General features: G+C 36.1%; 1 protein-coding gene and 1 pseudogene across 1 annotated transcript in view; one reads left to right on the top strand and one right to left on the bottom strand.

Annotated features, from left to right (window-relative positions):
- The window catches only part of PDS5A (PDS5 cohesin associated factor A), a 163,809-nt gene that overhangs the window by 88,502 nt on the left and 58,682 nt on the right, over positions 1-16,625 (bottom strand). Inside the window, exons 3-6 of the mRNA XM_012644468.1 lie at positions 5,593-5,796; positions 4,465-4,551; positions 3,835-3,932; positions 942-1,068 (exon numbers count right to left, since the gene is read on the bottom strand). Coding sequence (XP_012499922.1) covers positions 942-1,068; positions 3,835-3,932; positions 4,465-4,551; positions 5,593-5,796 — 516 coding nt within the window. The remainder of the gene's footprint in view (positions 1-941; positions 1,069-3,834; positions 3,933-4,464; positions 4,552-5,592; positions 5,797-16,625) is intronic.
- On the top strand, positions 9,556-11,728 carry LOC105810470 (annotated as a pseudogene).

The raw sequence follows: 16,625 nt of genomic DNA, 5'->3' as shown, positions 1-16,625 counted from the left end.
AATATATATAGAAAAAATTAGCCAGGCATGGTGGCGCATGCCTGTAGTCCCAGCTACTCGGGAGGCTGAGGCAGAAGGATCGCTTAAGCCCAGGAGTTTGAGGTTGCTGTGAGCTAGGCTGACACCACCACACTCACTCTAGCCCGGGCAACAAAGCGAGACTCTGTCTCAAAAAATAAATAAATAAAACAAAATGCAAACAATATTTAGAGAGTCAAGAAAGAATTTTAAATTAATCTTATTTTTGTGTGGGTAAGTATAAGACAGGTTGTTCATGTAATCTGATAATAGGTTACTGAACCATTAGAAGAAAAGAACAAGAGGGCAAATATCAACATTGTGGTAGGCTTGAGCAGAGCCCAGTGGCGGAGCTTGTGGGGAGCCAAGTCCCTCAGTTTCTTAGGAGGACCTGGTGGGGAGAAATAGAAAAAGGAAACAGGGAGCAATGATACAGCTCCGAATCATCCTTTCCCCCTTAACATTAACTATATAGCTCCTGCTTCTGCCCAAATCTTTTTCTGAAAGTGCCTAAGAAAAATGTACAATACGGGTTCTGAGAAGAAATCCAAATGCCTATGTTCTACATCTGCGTTACAAAGGAGAAAATACATTTTTTTTTCTAAATGAAACTATCCAAAATTCAACAACCCAAACCCTTATAATTCTCAGATTAGTCATGAATAGTGAATATGAAACATTTTTAGTTTCCAGAAAATAGAGAGAACTTAACTGAATGAAAATCTTACATAATATGTTAATCAATGTAACTTGTAAAAATAATAGCTACAAGACTAATGTGTGTGAATCTATTTTATTTGGGGCTGGAGAGTAATAATGGGTATAATTATGTGAGATTGCAAATGGTCATAAAACAATTGTTCATTCTTATGAGGAGCACTACCTTTAAATCTTAACCTTTCATATCTTCATACTTTACAGACCTTATGTGCAGGAATGAGGTTAATAAGAATGGAGTCCAATAATTCTTGAGTAACTCCATCACCTTCCATGATGATAGAACTCATCAAGTCTAGCATGTGCATTTGTACCTTCTTATTGTGGCTGTTGCTAAAAAAAAAAAAAGAAGAAGAAGAAGAAGATAAGAAAGAAAATTCAGGCATTCAAAAAGAAAATTAAACTTTCCAGTTTAAAACAATAATCTCAGACATAAAAGGATTTTCACTTGAGGGAACAGTGCCAATAATGGCAAAGAAATTTTGGTTACTCTATTTACTTTCTACTACTACCAAAGTTGTTAAGGTATTGTTGTATTTTACAAAAACAAAGACCAACATAATTTCTAATAAAGTATATTTTCTTCCATTCGCATTAAAAAAAGAAGAGAAAGACTTTTATAATAAATTAAGTCTCTACACAACTAGGACTCTAAGAGCTAAATTCTGCCTAATAAAAATGTCAACCTGAAAGAAAGGATATTTTTGCTTACATGCCCCAGATTTTACATGGTGATAAAATTTTACATAACAGAACAAAAAAATATATAACATAATGAATGTGGACAGTTTTTTCAACCTTTTCTCCCCTCTTGGATTTTAACAAATTCCTCAAAATAAGATCAAAACAGATTTAAACACCCCCAAACACCTAAGCCAACACAAGTAATTTTTGCTGTACCTTTGCCATTAGAGGTTTTACTTCACCAACACTGAAAATCAAAAGCCTGATCTAAAGTGCTTACCATAACTTATAACTAGAAGGTTCTGAAAATGTCATTCTGGTATCTCTCAAAGAATTTCAAACAGACAAATGAAAAATCAATACGGTATAAAAAGTAAGGACAAGAATCAGTTTCAAGTGCTTGTCCAGTGAGGTTTGCCCTTTCTTCCTACTTTTTGTTTGTTTTCAGAGACAGGGTCTTCTCTGTTGTCCAGGCTGGAACTCTTGGGTTCAAGCAATCCTATTGCCTCATCCTCCTGAGCAGCTAGGACTACGGACACCTACCACCATGCTTACCTGGCTAATTTTTAAATTTCTGGTAGAGATGGGGGGGTCTTCCGATGTTGCCCAGGCTGGTCTTCAACTCCTGGTATCAAGCAATCCTCCTGCCTGGGCCTCCCAAAGTACTGGGATTACAGGTATAAGCCACCATACCTGGCTTTTCTTGTTACTTTTGAAACCTAGTCAGCATATGAAGAAGCTAACCTGCAGATAACAAGGTATGTGACCCAGTTCTCCTACTACCTCAGCCAACTGCCAGATGTCCTGCCAAGTGTCTGCAAACACTGGAGTAAATCTAGTCCAGACAAAAACTGCCAAGCAGAATCCCAGGCTATATAAAATATTGGTTGTCTTAAACTATCAAGTTTTTAGGTTGTTTTGTCATGCAGCAAAAGCTAATTAATACAAAGGTAAGGTTTCTTTATTCTGTCATTTATTTTAAGGGCCTACTGCTAGTCAAATGCCACAAGAAGCTTTTTCTCATACAGTCTTTCCATAAGCTTCTATCTCTAGACCAGGCTGGTCTGATTCTTTCCTGTTTATTCCAGGTTAACACCTAGTCCTACTTTTCTATCTAAGGAAAAGGAAAACATAATACAACAGTCATAAAAATCTACAGAAAACTCTAGAAACAGGCTGCCCAATACACAAGCCATTAGACACATTTGGCTAATGAACACGTGAAGTATGAAAACGGTCACATGTTGAAATGATAATACTTTTGGATAGAGTGGGATAAATTATTAAAATGAATTTCACCTATTTTACCTTTCTTAATGTGGCCATTAGAAAATTTAAAATCTGTGTAAGATATCTTATGTTCATTTGCATATAATATAATGTTCTAGAACTGTGGTCCCCAACCCCCTGTTAAGAACCAGGCTGCACAGCAAGAGTGAGCAGCAGGCGAGTGAACCTTCATCTGTATTTACAGCCACTCCCATCACTGGCATAGGCTTCGCCTCCTGTCAGATCAGCGGCATTAGGTTCTCATAAGAGCACAAACCCTATTGTAAACTACGAACACGAGGGATCCAGGCTGCACACTTCTTATGAGAATCTAATGCCTGAGGATCCGAGGTGGAGCTGAGGTGGTGATGCTAGTGCTGGGGAGTGGCTGCGAATACAGATTATCATTAGCAGAAAGGTTTGACTGCACAATAAATGTAATGAGCTTGAATCATCCCAAAACAATCCCCCCAACCACCCAGAGTGTGGAAAAATTGTCTTCCATGAAACCAGTCCCTGATGCCAAAAAAGGTTGGGGACCGCTGCTCTAGAACACATCTCATAGCTTGGTTTACTACACTAAAAACAAACAAAAAACTGTACTATACTGAAATTAGAGCTTGGGCTTTCCTGTCCAGCAATTTGTCTTCTGGTTAGACACCATATAGGGGTGGGGAACCTGCAGCCTTGGGGCCACATGTGGCCTTCTGAATCCTTTAGTGCAGCCTTTTGACTGAATCCAAATTTTACGGAACAAATCCTTTTTATTAAAGTACTACTAAAGTTTAGTACTTCATTGTATAAATTCTCATACTATCTGCTTTATGACTATATGTTGTTGCCTCTATTGGATAATAAGTTTCACCAAAACAAGGGCTCTGCTTTATATTTCTGTATTGTTTCATAGGCCCCCAACCCAGACTGGGGCACAGAGTCAAATAATAAGTTGATATCATAGTTTAAAATGAAAGTATGAGGGCAAAGTCAGCTTTCAGACAACAGAGTTTTTGTTTATTTCCCTCTTTATGTTAAATCTTGTAAGAACAATTCCTTATAACTAAAAGATCTTAGTGTACATGTAGAATACATGACACTTCAATATACACAGCAAGAAAAAGAGACAAAAATGCTTAAAAGATAACTTACTTGATCACTGAGAAAAGAGTCCTAAAAAGTTGAATAAAAATTTCATTGCAATCTTCCAAATCAAAGCAGATGTTATATGATTTAACCCAAGCTAGATTCTAAGACAAATAAAAATATTTAATTACACATACACAAACTCAAAAGCAAACTCATTAGTAAAATTTATTTTTTAGAATTAGAAATCTACAGTAAAGCCTATAAAGACAAAACATAAAATTACAAGTGTTAAATTCGTCATGTACTCTGACTTTTAAATATATATAAACATGATGGCATCAACTTTCTCAAATTGAAAAATACTAAATATTTTTGTGTTGGTAGACATATACACAGAAAATTCAAGGAGCAGTGAAAATTAATGTTTTTAGATTAGAGAATAAATAGAAAGATGAAATTATAAGTTATAGTTTCAAATAATCTACAGTTTTTCCAGTAGAATATGCTTTATCTTTCCAGGATATGAAGAATAATAAAAAGATTGGATTTTCCTTATGAGATGTAAAAGACATTTTATTAAATGGGCTCTGTATAAAACCAAAAAAGACCCATTTTACATAATGAAGTTACTATGAATAATTTGCTACCACATAAAATAATGTGATATTTATTAAATAAAGTTTATTTTTTTACCTCTAATAAATAAAAGTATCTATTAAACTGCGGACTCTTTGTATCCTCCAAACCTTTTAATTGTCTGGTAATAAACAAAAATATGTCCTGTTAAAAAAAATGATAAAATATATTAATTTAGACACAAAAACTTTTCTTTCACAACACATTAGTAGTCTGTATGTACATTATCTGTTACAAATTACAATAAAAGAAAATTCTTCAGCTGGATGCCTTGGGACTGGCCTAGTCCATTGTTTAAAATAACTAAAAAAGATCAAATCATATAAAACCATATTCTCTATAGGCAAAATAAAGAGCGTCACTTCCACAAATCTTCAGGTTTTCTTATTCTGAGAGGACAACAGGTTCTATATGTTATCACTTTCCTCTACTATCGTGCTTCCACTTCACTTATCTTTACCTTGCATCACGGCAAACAATTCTCTTCATTTTAAGAAGCTGGATATGAGTCTTTCCACTACTATTGCCTACATGTAAATAGTATTATAATTTTCAGCAAGTAGTTTTGAAATTGATGGGTGACGAGCTGTGTAGAACAAAGGCAACAGACTAGTTCAAGGTTTGTATTTTTCATGATAGTGCTCCATAACTTAATAAGCTTTATTTAGAAGTTTTAACTCAAAATGATATCAATATGGTACAAAATGATTTTTGGACTATTTTAAAGAAGGCAGTTCAAAGGATTAAAATTTGCCAAGAACAAAATTACTCAAAATATGAAATCACCTCAAAAGATCAATTTAAAGAAGAGTTCTTCAAACATTTGAACAAAGAACCACCAAGATAAGCATATAGTTTTGCAGACAGAACAATGTGCAAATTCTGGTACTTTATTGTTTTAAAAAGTATCGTTAATTTTCTATTTATCCCTTGAACGTAGACATCTGGGCTTTGTGATGGATTCTCCAGAAAATTAAGTATGAGCAGATAGAGCCTAGTTTTGAATTACACCTTTCTATGCCTCATACAAATCGTCATGGTGTAGATACTCAATAAATAGTAACTGAATGATTAGTTTTGCAACTTACGATATAATCTTAAGATGATGAGATTAATAGGAAACCTATGCTCATAAAGGTAAACTAGACTATAAAGACGAAATGATTCTATAAAGACTGCATTTACCTTAAGTTTATCGTGAGACGTATATGGAGCTTCTGGGGCATAGATTCGAAAGATGTCAGCCAAACAACATGCTACAAGGAGACGCACATCTTTATTGGGGTTCCTGAGGAAGAATTCAGAAGCAAGATGCAAGGCCAGTGGCAGATACTGCTGTTTTTCATCTTCTGAGTCCTGATCCATATCCATAAATGTTTTTACTACCATCTGTAATAGTGTATAAAAAACAACATAATCAACCTGGTATTTAGAAATCAGTGGAGGATGCATTTTTTTTTTTAATCGTCTCCATTACAACACGAACTAACAATCAGTTACTACAATCAGAGGGTTCACAAATTTTTATAAATCTTCACTTAAGAATTTGGAAAAAGATCACAAGCATGAAATGACTAATCTCAAAGAAATTTATAAATAAGCATCAACTTTTGCATTACTCATATACATGCTATCTGCATCAGCACCTGATTTATAAAGAATTTAAGCTGGATGTGGTAGCTCACACCTGTGATCCCAACACTTTGGGAGGCCAAGGTGGGGAGGATTGCTTGAGCCCAGGAGTTCTAGACCAGCCTGGGCAACATAGTGAGACCCCATCTCTACAAAAAAAATAAGAATAGAAAAAATTAGCCAGGTGTGGTGGCACACCTGCACTCCCAGCTACTTGGGAGGTTGAGGCAGGAGGATCTCCTGAGCCTAGGAGTTGGAGACGGCAGTGAGCTATGATCACACCGGTGCACTCCAGCCTGGGAGACAGAGAGAGGCGCTACATCAAAAAAAAAGAAAAGAAAAAAGAAAGAAAGAAAGAAAGAAAAGAAACAGAAAAAGAAAGTATTTAAGACTCTTTCATTTATTTTATATATACCCCAGTAAAAAGTTCCTGGCCCCACACAGACAACCAAATTCACTTGATATTTGGCAACATCACTGATTACATTTCTGTTATATTTTATTATCAAAGCTGCCTTGTTTAGACTTCTTAAAGCTGCTATTTCATTTCACAATTTAATAGGTTTTGCACCTCACAATAAAAAGCCATGTTTAAATACTTTTACATAGTTGTACTGCTGATTAAAAGCTTTAATTATAAATAACCCCTGCTGGTATTTATGGTTATAAAAGTAAGAAATGCACATTTTAGAATTACTATAAAATGCAAAGGAGAATAATGGAAAAAATGAAAGAAAAATCCATAATTTCTCACCCTTAGAAAATAACCACTATTTACATTTTTGTATATTTATGCTAGTCTGTTTTCTCTGTAAATATGCAAGTTACTATATTTCTCTCAAATAACAACATCCTGATACCTTAAAAATTCTTCTCTAATCATAAATCATAGTTCGTGTAATTTGTCACCATTGTCAAATACTGAAGCTGTACTTCTATTTCTGTTTTGCCAAGACTTTTTGCCATAAATATGTTAAATTTTATCACATTTTTTTGGGCACCTGAGATTATCATATTTTCTCCCTAATTCTGTTAATATAATAAATCCCACTGGCTGATTTTCTAATTTTAATCCAAGTTCACATTTACAAAGTCTAATTTTATTAATTTTAGTCCAAGTTTGCAATCCTAAAATAAAGCCAATTGGTCATTAAACTTTTATGTATCATTATATTTGATTTGCTATTATATTGCTTCAATTTTTGCAACTAATACATGAAAGAAATTGGCTTGTAACTTCTTCAGACAACCTTGTCAGGTTTTAGTACTAAAGTTACATTGACTTCAAATAAATTGAAAAGTGACCCCTCTTTTTTCCTATGATAGTACATTTAAAGTTTGATAGTAAAATTGGCTTTATTTCTTCCTTAAATATTTAGGGAAATTCAACTGATCAACAAAGGAATTATAATGGAAATTAGAAAATATTTTGAACTGAATAATAATGAAAATATAAACTATCGAAACTTGTGGGATGTGGTTAAAGCTGTACGAAAGGGAAATTTATAACCTTAAAATGTGTATACTACAAAAGGAGGCATGAAAAATCAATGACATACATTTCCTTCCCAAGAAGTTATAAAAATAGCAAATTATTGATAAATCCCCAAAAGGTACAATCAAGGGGGGGAAAGGCAGTTAAGAGCAGACAGCAATGAATTGGAAAACAAACATACAAAAGAGAAAACCAACAATGCCAAATGTTGGTTATTGTAAAGACTAATAAAATTGATAGATCTTAGCAAGAATAAATCAAAAAAAGATATAGAAGTCACATATTACCAATATCAGGAATGAAAAAAGTGGACATGTAATTACACATGCTAATAATAATGATGATACATTACGGGGAAAAGAAAACCTGACATATGAAATACAACATCTGAATAATTCTGTTTCTATGAAAAGAAATTGAATCTGGAATTAGAAACCTTTCCACAAAGAACTCCAATGCCAGCTGACTTCATTGGTGAAAAGTCCCAAACTAAACAGTTTTATATAGAAGTGCATAGTATTAGCTACTCTGCTCATATCAAGCCTCTCTCTGCCATTCTGTTGTTACGAATACATATCTTGGTTTGGAAATGCAGTCACTGGTGAGAATCCACTTTTATTTTATATTTTATTTTATTTTATTTTATCTTATCTTATTTTATTTTATTTTGAGACAGAGTCTCACTCTCTTGCCTGGGCTAGAGTGCCGTGGCATCAGCCTAGCTCACAGCAACCTCAAACTCCTGGGCTCAATCCTCCCTCGATCCTCAACCTCGATCCTCCTGCCTCAGCCTCCCAGGTAGCTGGGACTACAGGTGCGTGCCACCATCCCTGGCTAGTTTTTTCTATTTTTAGTTGTTTTGGCTAATTTCTTTCTATTTTTAGTAGAGACGGGGTCTCGCTCTTGCTCAGGCTGGTCTCGAACTCCTGAGCTCAAGCAATCCTCCCGCCTCGGCCTCCCAGAGTGCTAGGATTACAGGCGTGAGCCACCACGCCCGGTCAGAATCCACTTTTAAAGTACAGTCATGCATCCAATGGTGATACATTCTGAGAAATATGTTGTCAGGTGATTTCATCATTTTGTGATCATAGAGTATACTACACCCTGGGCTATACAGTATAGCCTATTGCTCCTAGGCTACCGGAGCATCTGTACACCATGTTACTGTACTGGATACTACAGGCAATTTTAACACAATGTTAAGTATTCGTGTATCTAAACATCTAAACATAGAAAAGGTATAGTAAAAATATGGATATTATAATATAATCTTATGGGACCACAGCCATATATATGGTCCACTGTTGACTGAAACATCATTATGTGGCACATAACTGTACAAATATCCCTGTGAAAGTTAATACCTATTAAATCTTTTATCCTCATTATCTATTAACATTTTAGTAAAGATTGTTATCCAGTTGAAGAAATGACAGAAAATGACACCTCGAGTTTAAGGGCACAAAAATGGAAGATGTGAAAAAATCAAACATAAATTATATAATAACTTTGGTAGAATTAGAGAGACCACCTGAAATCATCTTATAAAGGTCCCTTCTACACAGACATAATTCATCTACCCTCAACCAACAAAAGGCTCGAAACTCATATTACAGATAAGCAAACTAAGAATCAGAGTTTAAAAGTCTCCTAAGTTGACAAAAGTCCAAGGTGAGAACATACAAACCACGGAGATATTAGGCTTTTATCTTGAAGGCAAGAAAAAGCCACTTACAACCCCCCACCGCTAAATCTGGCTTTTAAAATTAAAAAAGAGAAAGAAAGAAAAAGGACAAAAAAGAAAAGAAAAAGCCACTGAATTGTTTTGAGAAATAGCATAATCAGATTTGTATTTCATGAAAACACCTCTTTAGTTAAAAGGTAGCCAGTAAAGAAATGTCTCACTCCCAAGGTTGATGAAGCCATCAAAGCTAACTTAGCTGGACTTTGAAGTCATTAGAGGCATCTTACTAAGTATTCTGAAGCAGTCAGAGCAAGTTTAGTAGGAGGTAAGAGATGACATGAATAGGGCAAACTGTATTCCTAAATACCATAGCTAAAGAGTTTTAGATTTTATTATATAGAAATAGGAATCATCAAAAAACATTTTTTGGCTGGGTGCGGTGGCTCACGCCTGTAATCCTAGCATTCTGGGAGGCCGAGACGGGTGGATCACTTGAGGTCAGGAGTTCGAGACCAGCCTGAGCAAGAGCGAGACCCTGTCTCTACCAAAATTAGAAAGAAATTGGCCAGACAACTAAAAATATATATACAAAAAAAAATCAGGCAGGCATGGTGGCCCATGCCTGTAGTCCCAGCTACTTGGGAGGCTGAGGCAGAAGGGCCGCTTAAGCCCAGGAGTTCGAGGTTGCTGTGAGCTATGATGACGCCACAACACTCTACCCTGGGCAACAGAGTGAGACTCTGTCTCAAAAACAAACAAACAAACATTTTTTTTTAAGTAGAAGCTGGGTATAGTGGCACACGCCTGTAGTCCCAGTTACTTGGGAGGCTGAGGTAGGAGAATCACTTGAGGCCAAGAGTTGAGGCCAGACTGGGCAACATAGGGAGACTCCAGCTCTTAAAAGAATTTAAATTAAATTTTTTAAAAATACTTTTTTAAGTAGAAAAGAAAGATGTGTATTTGTCATCTACTGCTATATAACAAAATACCCCCAAACTCAGTGCCTTCAAACAATAAACATTTATTTATCATACAGTTTCTGTGGATGAGTAGCTTGGCTATGTGTTTTTGGTTTATAATCTCTTATGAGGTTCTATCTGGTGCAGTTGTAAGGCTGCAGTGATCTGAAGGGTTGACTGGGCCTGAAGGGCGTGTTTCGAAGGTAATTCACGCGTGGGGTTATAAGGTGGCACTGGTTGTTTTCGAAAGACCTCAGTTCCTATCTATGTGGGCCTCTCCAAACCATTCGAGTACCCTCATAAAAAGGCAGTTGGTTTCCCCCAAGTGCATGATCCACGAAAGCCGTCTGTTTTTTTGTTTTTTTTAACTTCACTCAGCTATAACAGGAAGAGAGCAAGTCTTAAGTGACAGTCTTTTATGATCAAACCTCGAAAAGCACACACTGTCACTTCCACAACAGCTTATTAGTTACTCTGTCAGCCCTGTTTAGTGTTGGAGGGGCCTACACAAGGGAGTAAATACAAAGAAATGAGGATCATTCGGGTAACCTTGGATGCTGACTATAATACTATGCCTCCTGATACTTATACCTTGCATAGTACTCTCCCACAATTACTCTGGGTTTGGCCATGCAACTTATGTTTGACCAAAGGGATGTTAACAAGCCTGATGCAAGGAGAGGCCTGATAAGCACCTGCACACTGAGGCTGCAATGCTCCTTATGGAGACCCAGCTACCACGCTGTTAGGAAGACGAGACTATTCGAGAAAGAGAGGGCAGGGGTAGAATCCTGGAAGATGAGATACCACACAGACAGAAAGACCATGTGGAAGAGAATTGAGGGCTCCCATCTAAATTTAGCTGCAAGAGTGACCCTGGTGGAAGTAGAATTTCATAAGAAAACATAATAGATAGAGAGGAGAAAACCTATGGTGGCTGTGAAGGCCTTGATGCCACATATGCCGAATTAATTCTGATGGTCATGAATTTATTAAAAAAGAGAACATGCATAACCTCAGGAACAATAAAAGCCATGTTGAGTGGCCCAGGTCAGTTTGTTGAGAACAAAATCAATGAGCTCAATTTTAGAGAGATCCCTTCACATGTGCTATCAGAAGTATGCAAGTGGCCAGGCATGGTGGCTCATGCCCATAATCCTAGCACTTTCAGGTGGAAGGACCACTTGAATCCAGGAGTTCATGACCAGCCCGAGCAAAACATGGTGAGACCCTGTCTATATAAAAAAATAAGAAAAATTAGACATGGTGACATGTGCGTATAGTTCTAGCTACTCAGGTGGCTGAGGTGGGAGGATCACTTGAGACCAGGAGTTTGAGGCTACAATGAGTTGTGACTGCACCACTGCACTCCAGCTTGGGCAAGAGAGCAAGATCCTGTCTCTTTAAAATAAATAAATAAATAAATAAAAGTATGCCTGTATTTTATCAACGAGGTTTGCTTTTGCTAACAGTTCCAAGATTCCTGAATTCCCAATTGCACCTGAAATTGAACTGGAACTGCTGATGGCTGCGAACTTCCTAGATTGTTAAATAAAATAAATTATACTAAACTGTTAAAAAAAAAAAAAAAAGGAGTAATCCTGGAAGACACACTTTTATCACTGTATCATTAGCTTAATACAGAGATGTTAAGAACATGGAAATAAAATCACATTTAAAGTATTCCAACCCTATTTTAAAACCATTCAAAATCCTAGATCAGAAATACATGTTTCTTTCACTTAAGTTTTGTCAGGAAAAGAATTTTTGTGTATTTTGTAAACAGCTATATTCTCAGTGATTATAACAGTGGCACAAAGTGGGCATGGAAATTGTTTTTTTAAAAGAACATTAAACTTTATTAAATGCCTTTTTAACACCTAGTTTAAAAAATATGACCTAAAATATGATGTTCCTGATATAATCCCTACCACTCTGGCATAAAATTTACTTGGTTCTAGATAATCAATTGGTATCTAACTTCTATTTATTGGAAACTTATTAAGAATTTCTAAGTATATATATTCCTAATGAGATGGGTCTATAGCAGGGGTCACAACTCAGGGGGGAGGGACACAGGAATAAAGACTGAAATGGAGAGCACATGACACATCTGCACAGGACAGTGCTAGTAGCTTCAGCTAACTATTGCCACATGTGAGTGCAGGTCCAGGATTACAAAATCATCCAGTTGTTCAGGATACAACACAATTTTGCAGAAGAAATCATCTGATTTTAGAATTTCAGCCAACTCCAAAAAGTTTATACCACTGTAAGAGACAAGCAAAACATACCTACAAACTCTATGTGGTCCTCGAATCAACAACTTGCAAACTGTTAGAAACATTTTAAAGGAAAAAATTTCAATACAGCCATATATTCTCAGGGAAGGAAATACCACAAATTATTCTGAAAATTGTTTCCCACTTCTTTGGTACTTAAATAGAAATACAAGTTTTCTTTAACTAGATTTTTAAAACAAGAAGAAAATATCTGCTAAATTTATCATTAAACCCAGAGAGCCTTCAAAATGTCAAGGTAAATTATATAGTGTACACTCCAACCACACTACAGAAAATACTGTTATATTAAAATTTTTCTTAATCAACAGAGTAAATAGAAAACCTGAAGAATGGGAAAAAATATTTGCGAACTATATATCTAACAGGGGACTATTATCTAGAATTTATAAGGAACTAAAACTCAAGGGGAAAAAAATAATCCCATCAAAAAGTGGGCTAAGGACATGAATAGACATTTTTCAAAACAAGACATACAATGGCCACCAGGCATATGGAAAAAATGCTCATCATCACTAATGATCAGAGAAATGCAAATTAAAACCACAATAAGACATCATGTTGTACCAATGAAAACAGGCCGTCTGTGCGTTTCCAGGACTCTCTCACTGCACCAGCCGTGGATGCTTGTGGACGAGGAAAGGAGAGGAGTCCTGGACCACCCTCCACAAGGCTCAAGGACTTCCACACGGCAAACGCATCCTTTCCCCTCTAGCTCTTTTAGGCATTTAAATTGTTTCTCTTACTCTGTGCAGAATAACTTTGAGATTGGACAAGAAGATACTGGTTAAAACAAGTCCTTTATAAAGTCTTGTTCTTGTGGCAAACAGCTGAAAGTTTGGTTTGCGTTTGTGTTCATGAATGCACAATGAAAAAGACCCTAAATGCTGCATTATTTCGCTATAAAGAGTACTTAGGTATTCCTGAAGACAAGCTCTCTAGGTTGATGAACATTTAGAATGAAAACAAGAACCCCTCACTGGTGAACGTTAAGAATAAATAGTGTTCAAAACTGGCAAAAAAAAAAAAAAAAAAAAAAAACAGTTGTTACTGGCCGGCACAGTGGCTCATACCCATAATCCTAGCTTTCTGGGAGGCCGAGGTGGGAAGACTGCTTGAGCTTAGGAGTTCAACAAGAGCCTGAGCAAGAGCGAGATCCACATCTCTGCTAAAAATAGAAAAAATTAGCCAGGCATTGTGGCGCATGCCTGTAGTCCCAGCTACTTGGGAAGCTGAGGCAAAACGATCACTAGAGCCCAGGAGTTTGAGGTTGCAGTGAGCTACAATGATACCACTGCACTCTACTCAGGGCGACAGAGTGAGACTCTGTCTCCAAACAAAACAAAACAAAACCCAGCTGTTATTAAAAAGATAAAAAATAACAGATGTTGGCAAGGATGGAGAGAAAAGTGAACTCTTATACACTGTTGGGGGGAATGTAAATTAGTGCAACGTCTATGGAAAACAGTACAGACATTTCTCAAAGAACTAAGAATAGAACTACCCTTTGATCCGTCAATCCCCACCTACTGGGTATCTATCCAAGGAAAATAAATTACTACATCAAAAAGATACCTTCACTCATGTTTACCGCAGCACTATTCACAATAGCAAAGGCATGGAATCAACCTGAGTATCCATCAATGGATGACTGGATAAAGGAAATGTGGTATACATTCACAATGGAATACTAATCAGTGATTTAAAAAAAGAATAAAATCATGTCTTTTGGAGCAACATGGATGGAACTGGAGGATATTATCTTAAGTGAAACAACTTAAATACAGAAAGGCAAATAGCACATATTCTCATTTATAAGTAGGAGCTAAATAATGTGTACACATGGATGTAGAGTGTAGAAATGATAAGACAAGGGAGGCTGAAGTGACTCAGAAGGGTGGGGGATGAGGGTGGATGATGAAAAATTACTGAATGGGTACAAAGTATTATTCCACTGATGGACATACTAAAAGCCCTAACTTCACCACTATGCAATGTATCTATGTAACAAAATTACACTTGTACCCCATAAACTTATACAAGAAACTTTTTAAAGATAATAAAGAACAATATCCTCATGTAGGAAGGATTTCTTAAATCAAGACACAAAAAGCTCAATCTATAAAGACTGATTTTTTTTTTGGAGACGGAGTCTTACTCTGGAGTGCAATAGCATCATCATAGCTCACAGCAACCTCAAAGTCCTGGGCTCAAGCTATCCTCCTGCGTCAAATTCCGAGTAGCTGGGACTACAGGTGAGTAGCTGGGACTATAGCGGCACGCCACCATTCCCGGCTAATTTTTTCTATTTTTAGTAGAAACCAGGTCACGCTCTTGCTCAGTTTGGTCTCATACTCCTGTCCTCGAGCAAGCCTCCCGCCTCAGCCTCCCAGAGTGCTAGGATTACAGGCATGAGCCATCAAGCCTGGCCTAAAGACTGATTCTTCCTACAAAATTAAAATTAACATGCATTCATCAAGAGACATCACTAAAAAGTTTTAAAAAGACATGCCACAGAAAGGAAGCACATATTTACAAAAGGTATAACAATTAGTCTAGTATAAGGTAATCCTAGAATCCAGTAAGAAAAAGAAAACTCAATTGAAATATGGACAAATGACTTGCTAGACTAGGCACTTCATGAATGAAATCCAAATAATCAATATAAAGAGGGACACTAAATTTCACCAGAGGTCAAGGAAATGCTAAATAAAACAACAGCAAGAGACTGACATTTTAATAATACCAAGTTCTCTGATCCATTTTAAAAGTTCCTTTGTACCCCTCTGAAGTCAATCTTCAACTTCTTCCTCATTCCTTAGCAACCCCTGATTTGTGTTATGTCCCTATAATTTTACCTTTTCCAGAATGTCACATATAAATGGTACTAAATATATATAGTGCTGATTGGATTTAATTAGATTCATTTAGAATAATGCATGAGATCGATTGTGTTATTTCATAATCAGCAATTCATTCCTTTTAATTGCTGAGTAGTATTATATTGGGAATAGTTTATTTCTATTATGTTCAAAGAATACATTAATACTTTGTATGATTTCAATCACTTTAAATTTTTCAAGATTTGTTGGCCCAGCATACAGACTGTTTCTAGTGTTTCACAATTATGAATGAAGCCACTATAAATATTTGTGTACAGGCTTTTTAATGAACATGTTTAAATATCTCTTAGTTTTGTAAAAACCTAAGATGATGGTGGTGGGCTTTATGCTAAGTGTATATTTAACTTTATAATAAAATGCCAAAACATTTTCCAAAGTCGCTGTATTATTTAGTGTTCCCATCAGCACTGCATGGGTGCCGCAGATGCTCAGCAACTTTGCTGGATGTTTGTTCTTAGCTATTCTAACAGGTGTGTAGTGGTATCACATTGTGGTTTGGATTTGTATTTTCCTATTCACTAATGAAATCAACTCAATTGGGCATCTTTTCAGGTATTTACTTGCATCTGTATATTATCTAAGTCAAGCACCTTTTCAACTCTTTTGCCTTTTTTTCTTATGTCTTTATCAGATGTGTATTTTACAAATATATTCTCCTAGTCTGTGGCTTGTCTTTTAACAGTGTAAAAAATTTAACTGATGAAGGATTTAATATATGAAGTCTAATTTATCAATTTTTTTCTTTTATAGTTTGTGCTTTTTATGTCCTAAGAAATCTTAGCCTAACCAAAGATTGCAAATATTTTCTCTTAGGTTTTCTTATATAAGTTCTATAGTTTTAAATTTTTACATTTATGGCTACATTCATTCTAAGTTAATTTCTGTATGTGATGAAAGCTTTGGTCAAGGTGTGCTAGCCCCATTTCTAGAAAAGACTATTTTTCTCCACTGAATTATCTTGGCATCTTTGTTGAAAAAAACTGACTATAATGTGTAGGCCTATTTCTGGACTCTCCGTTATGTTCCAATGATCTAGGTATGTCCTTTTACCAATACCACACACTTTTGATTACTATAACTCTATAATAAATTCTGAAATCAGGTAGTGTGCAAGTCATTCAAGTCAATACAAAAATGGGGAAAAGGGCCGGGCGCGGTGGCTCACGCCTATAATCCTAGCACTCTGGGAGGCCAAGGCAGGCGGATTGTTTGAGCTCAGGAGTTCGAGACCAGCCTGAGCAAGAG

Source organism: Propithecus coquereli, unplaced genomic scaffold, assembly GCF_000956105.1.
Source record: "Propithecus coquereli isolate 6110/MARCELLA unplaced genomic scaffold, Pcoq_1.0 Scaffold213, whole genome shotgun sequence".
Classification (NCBI taxonomy): domain Eukaryota; kingdom Metazoa; phylum Chordata; class Mammalia; order Primates; family Indriidae; genus Propithecus; species Propithecus coquereli.
Note: the sequence above shows the minus strand (reverse complement) of the source record. Positions and strands in the feature narration are given on the sequence as shown.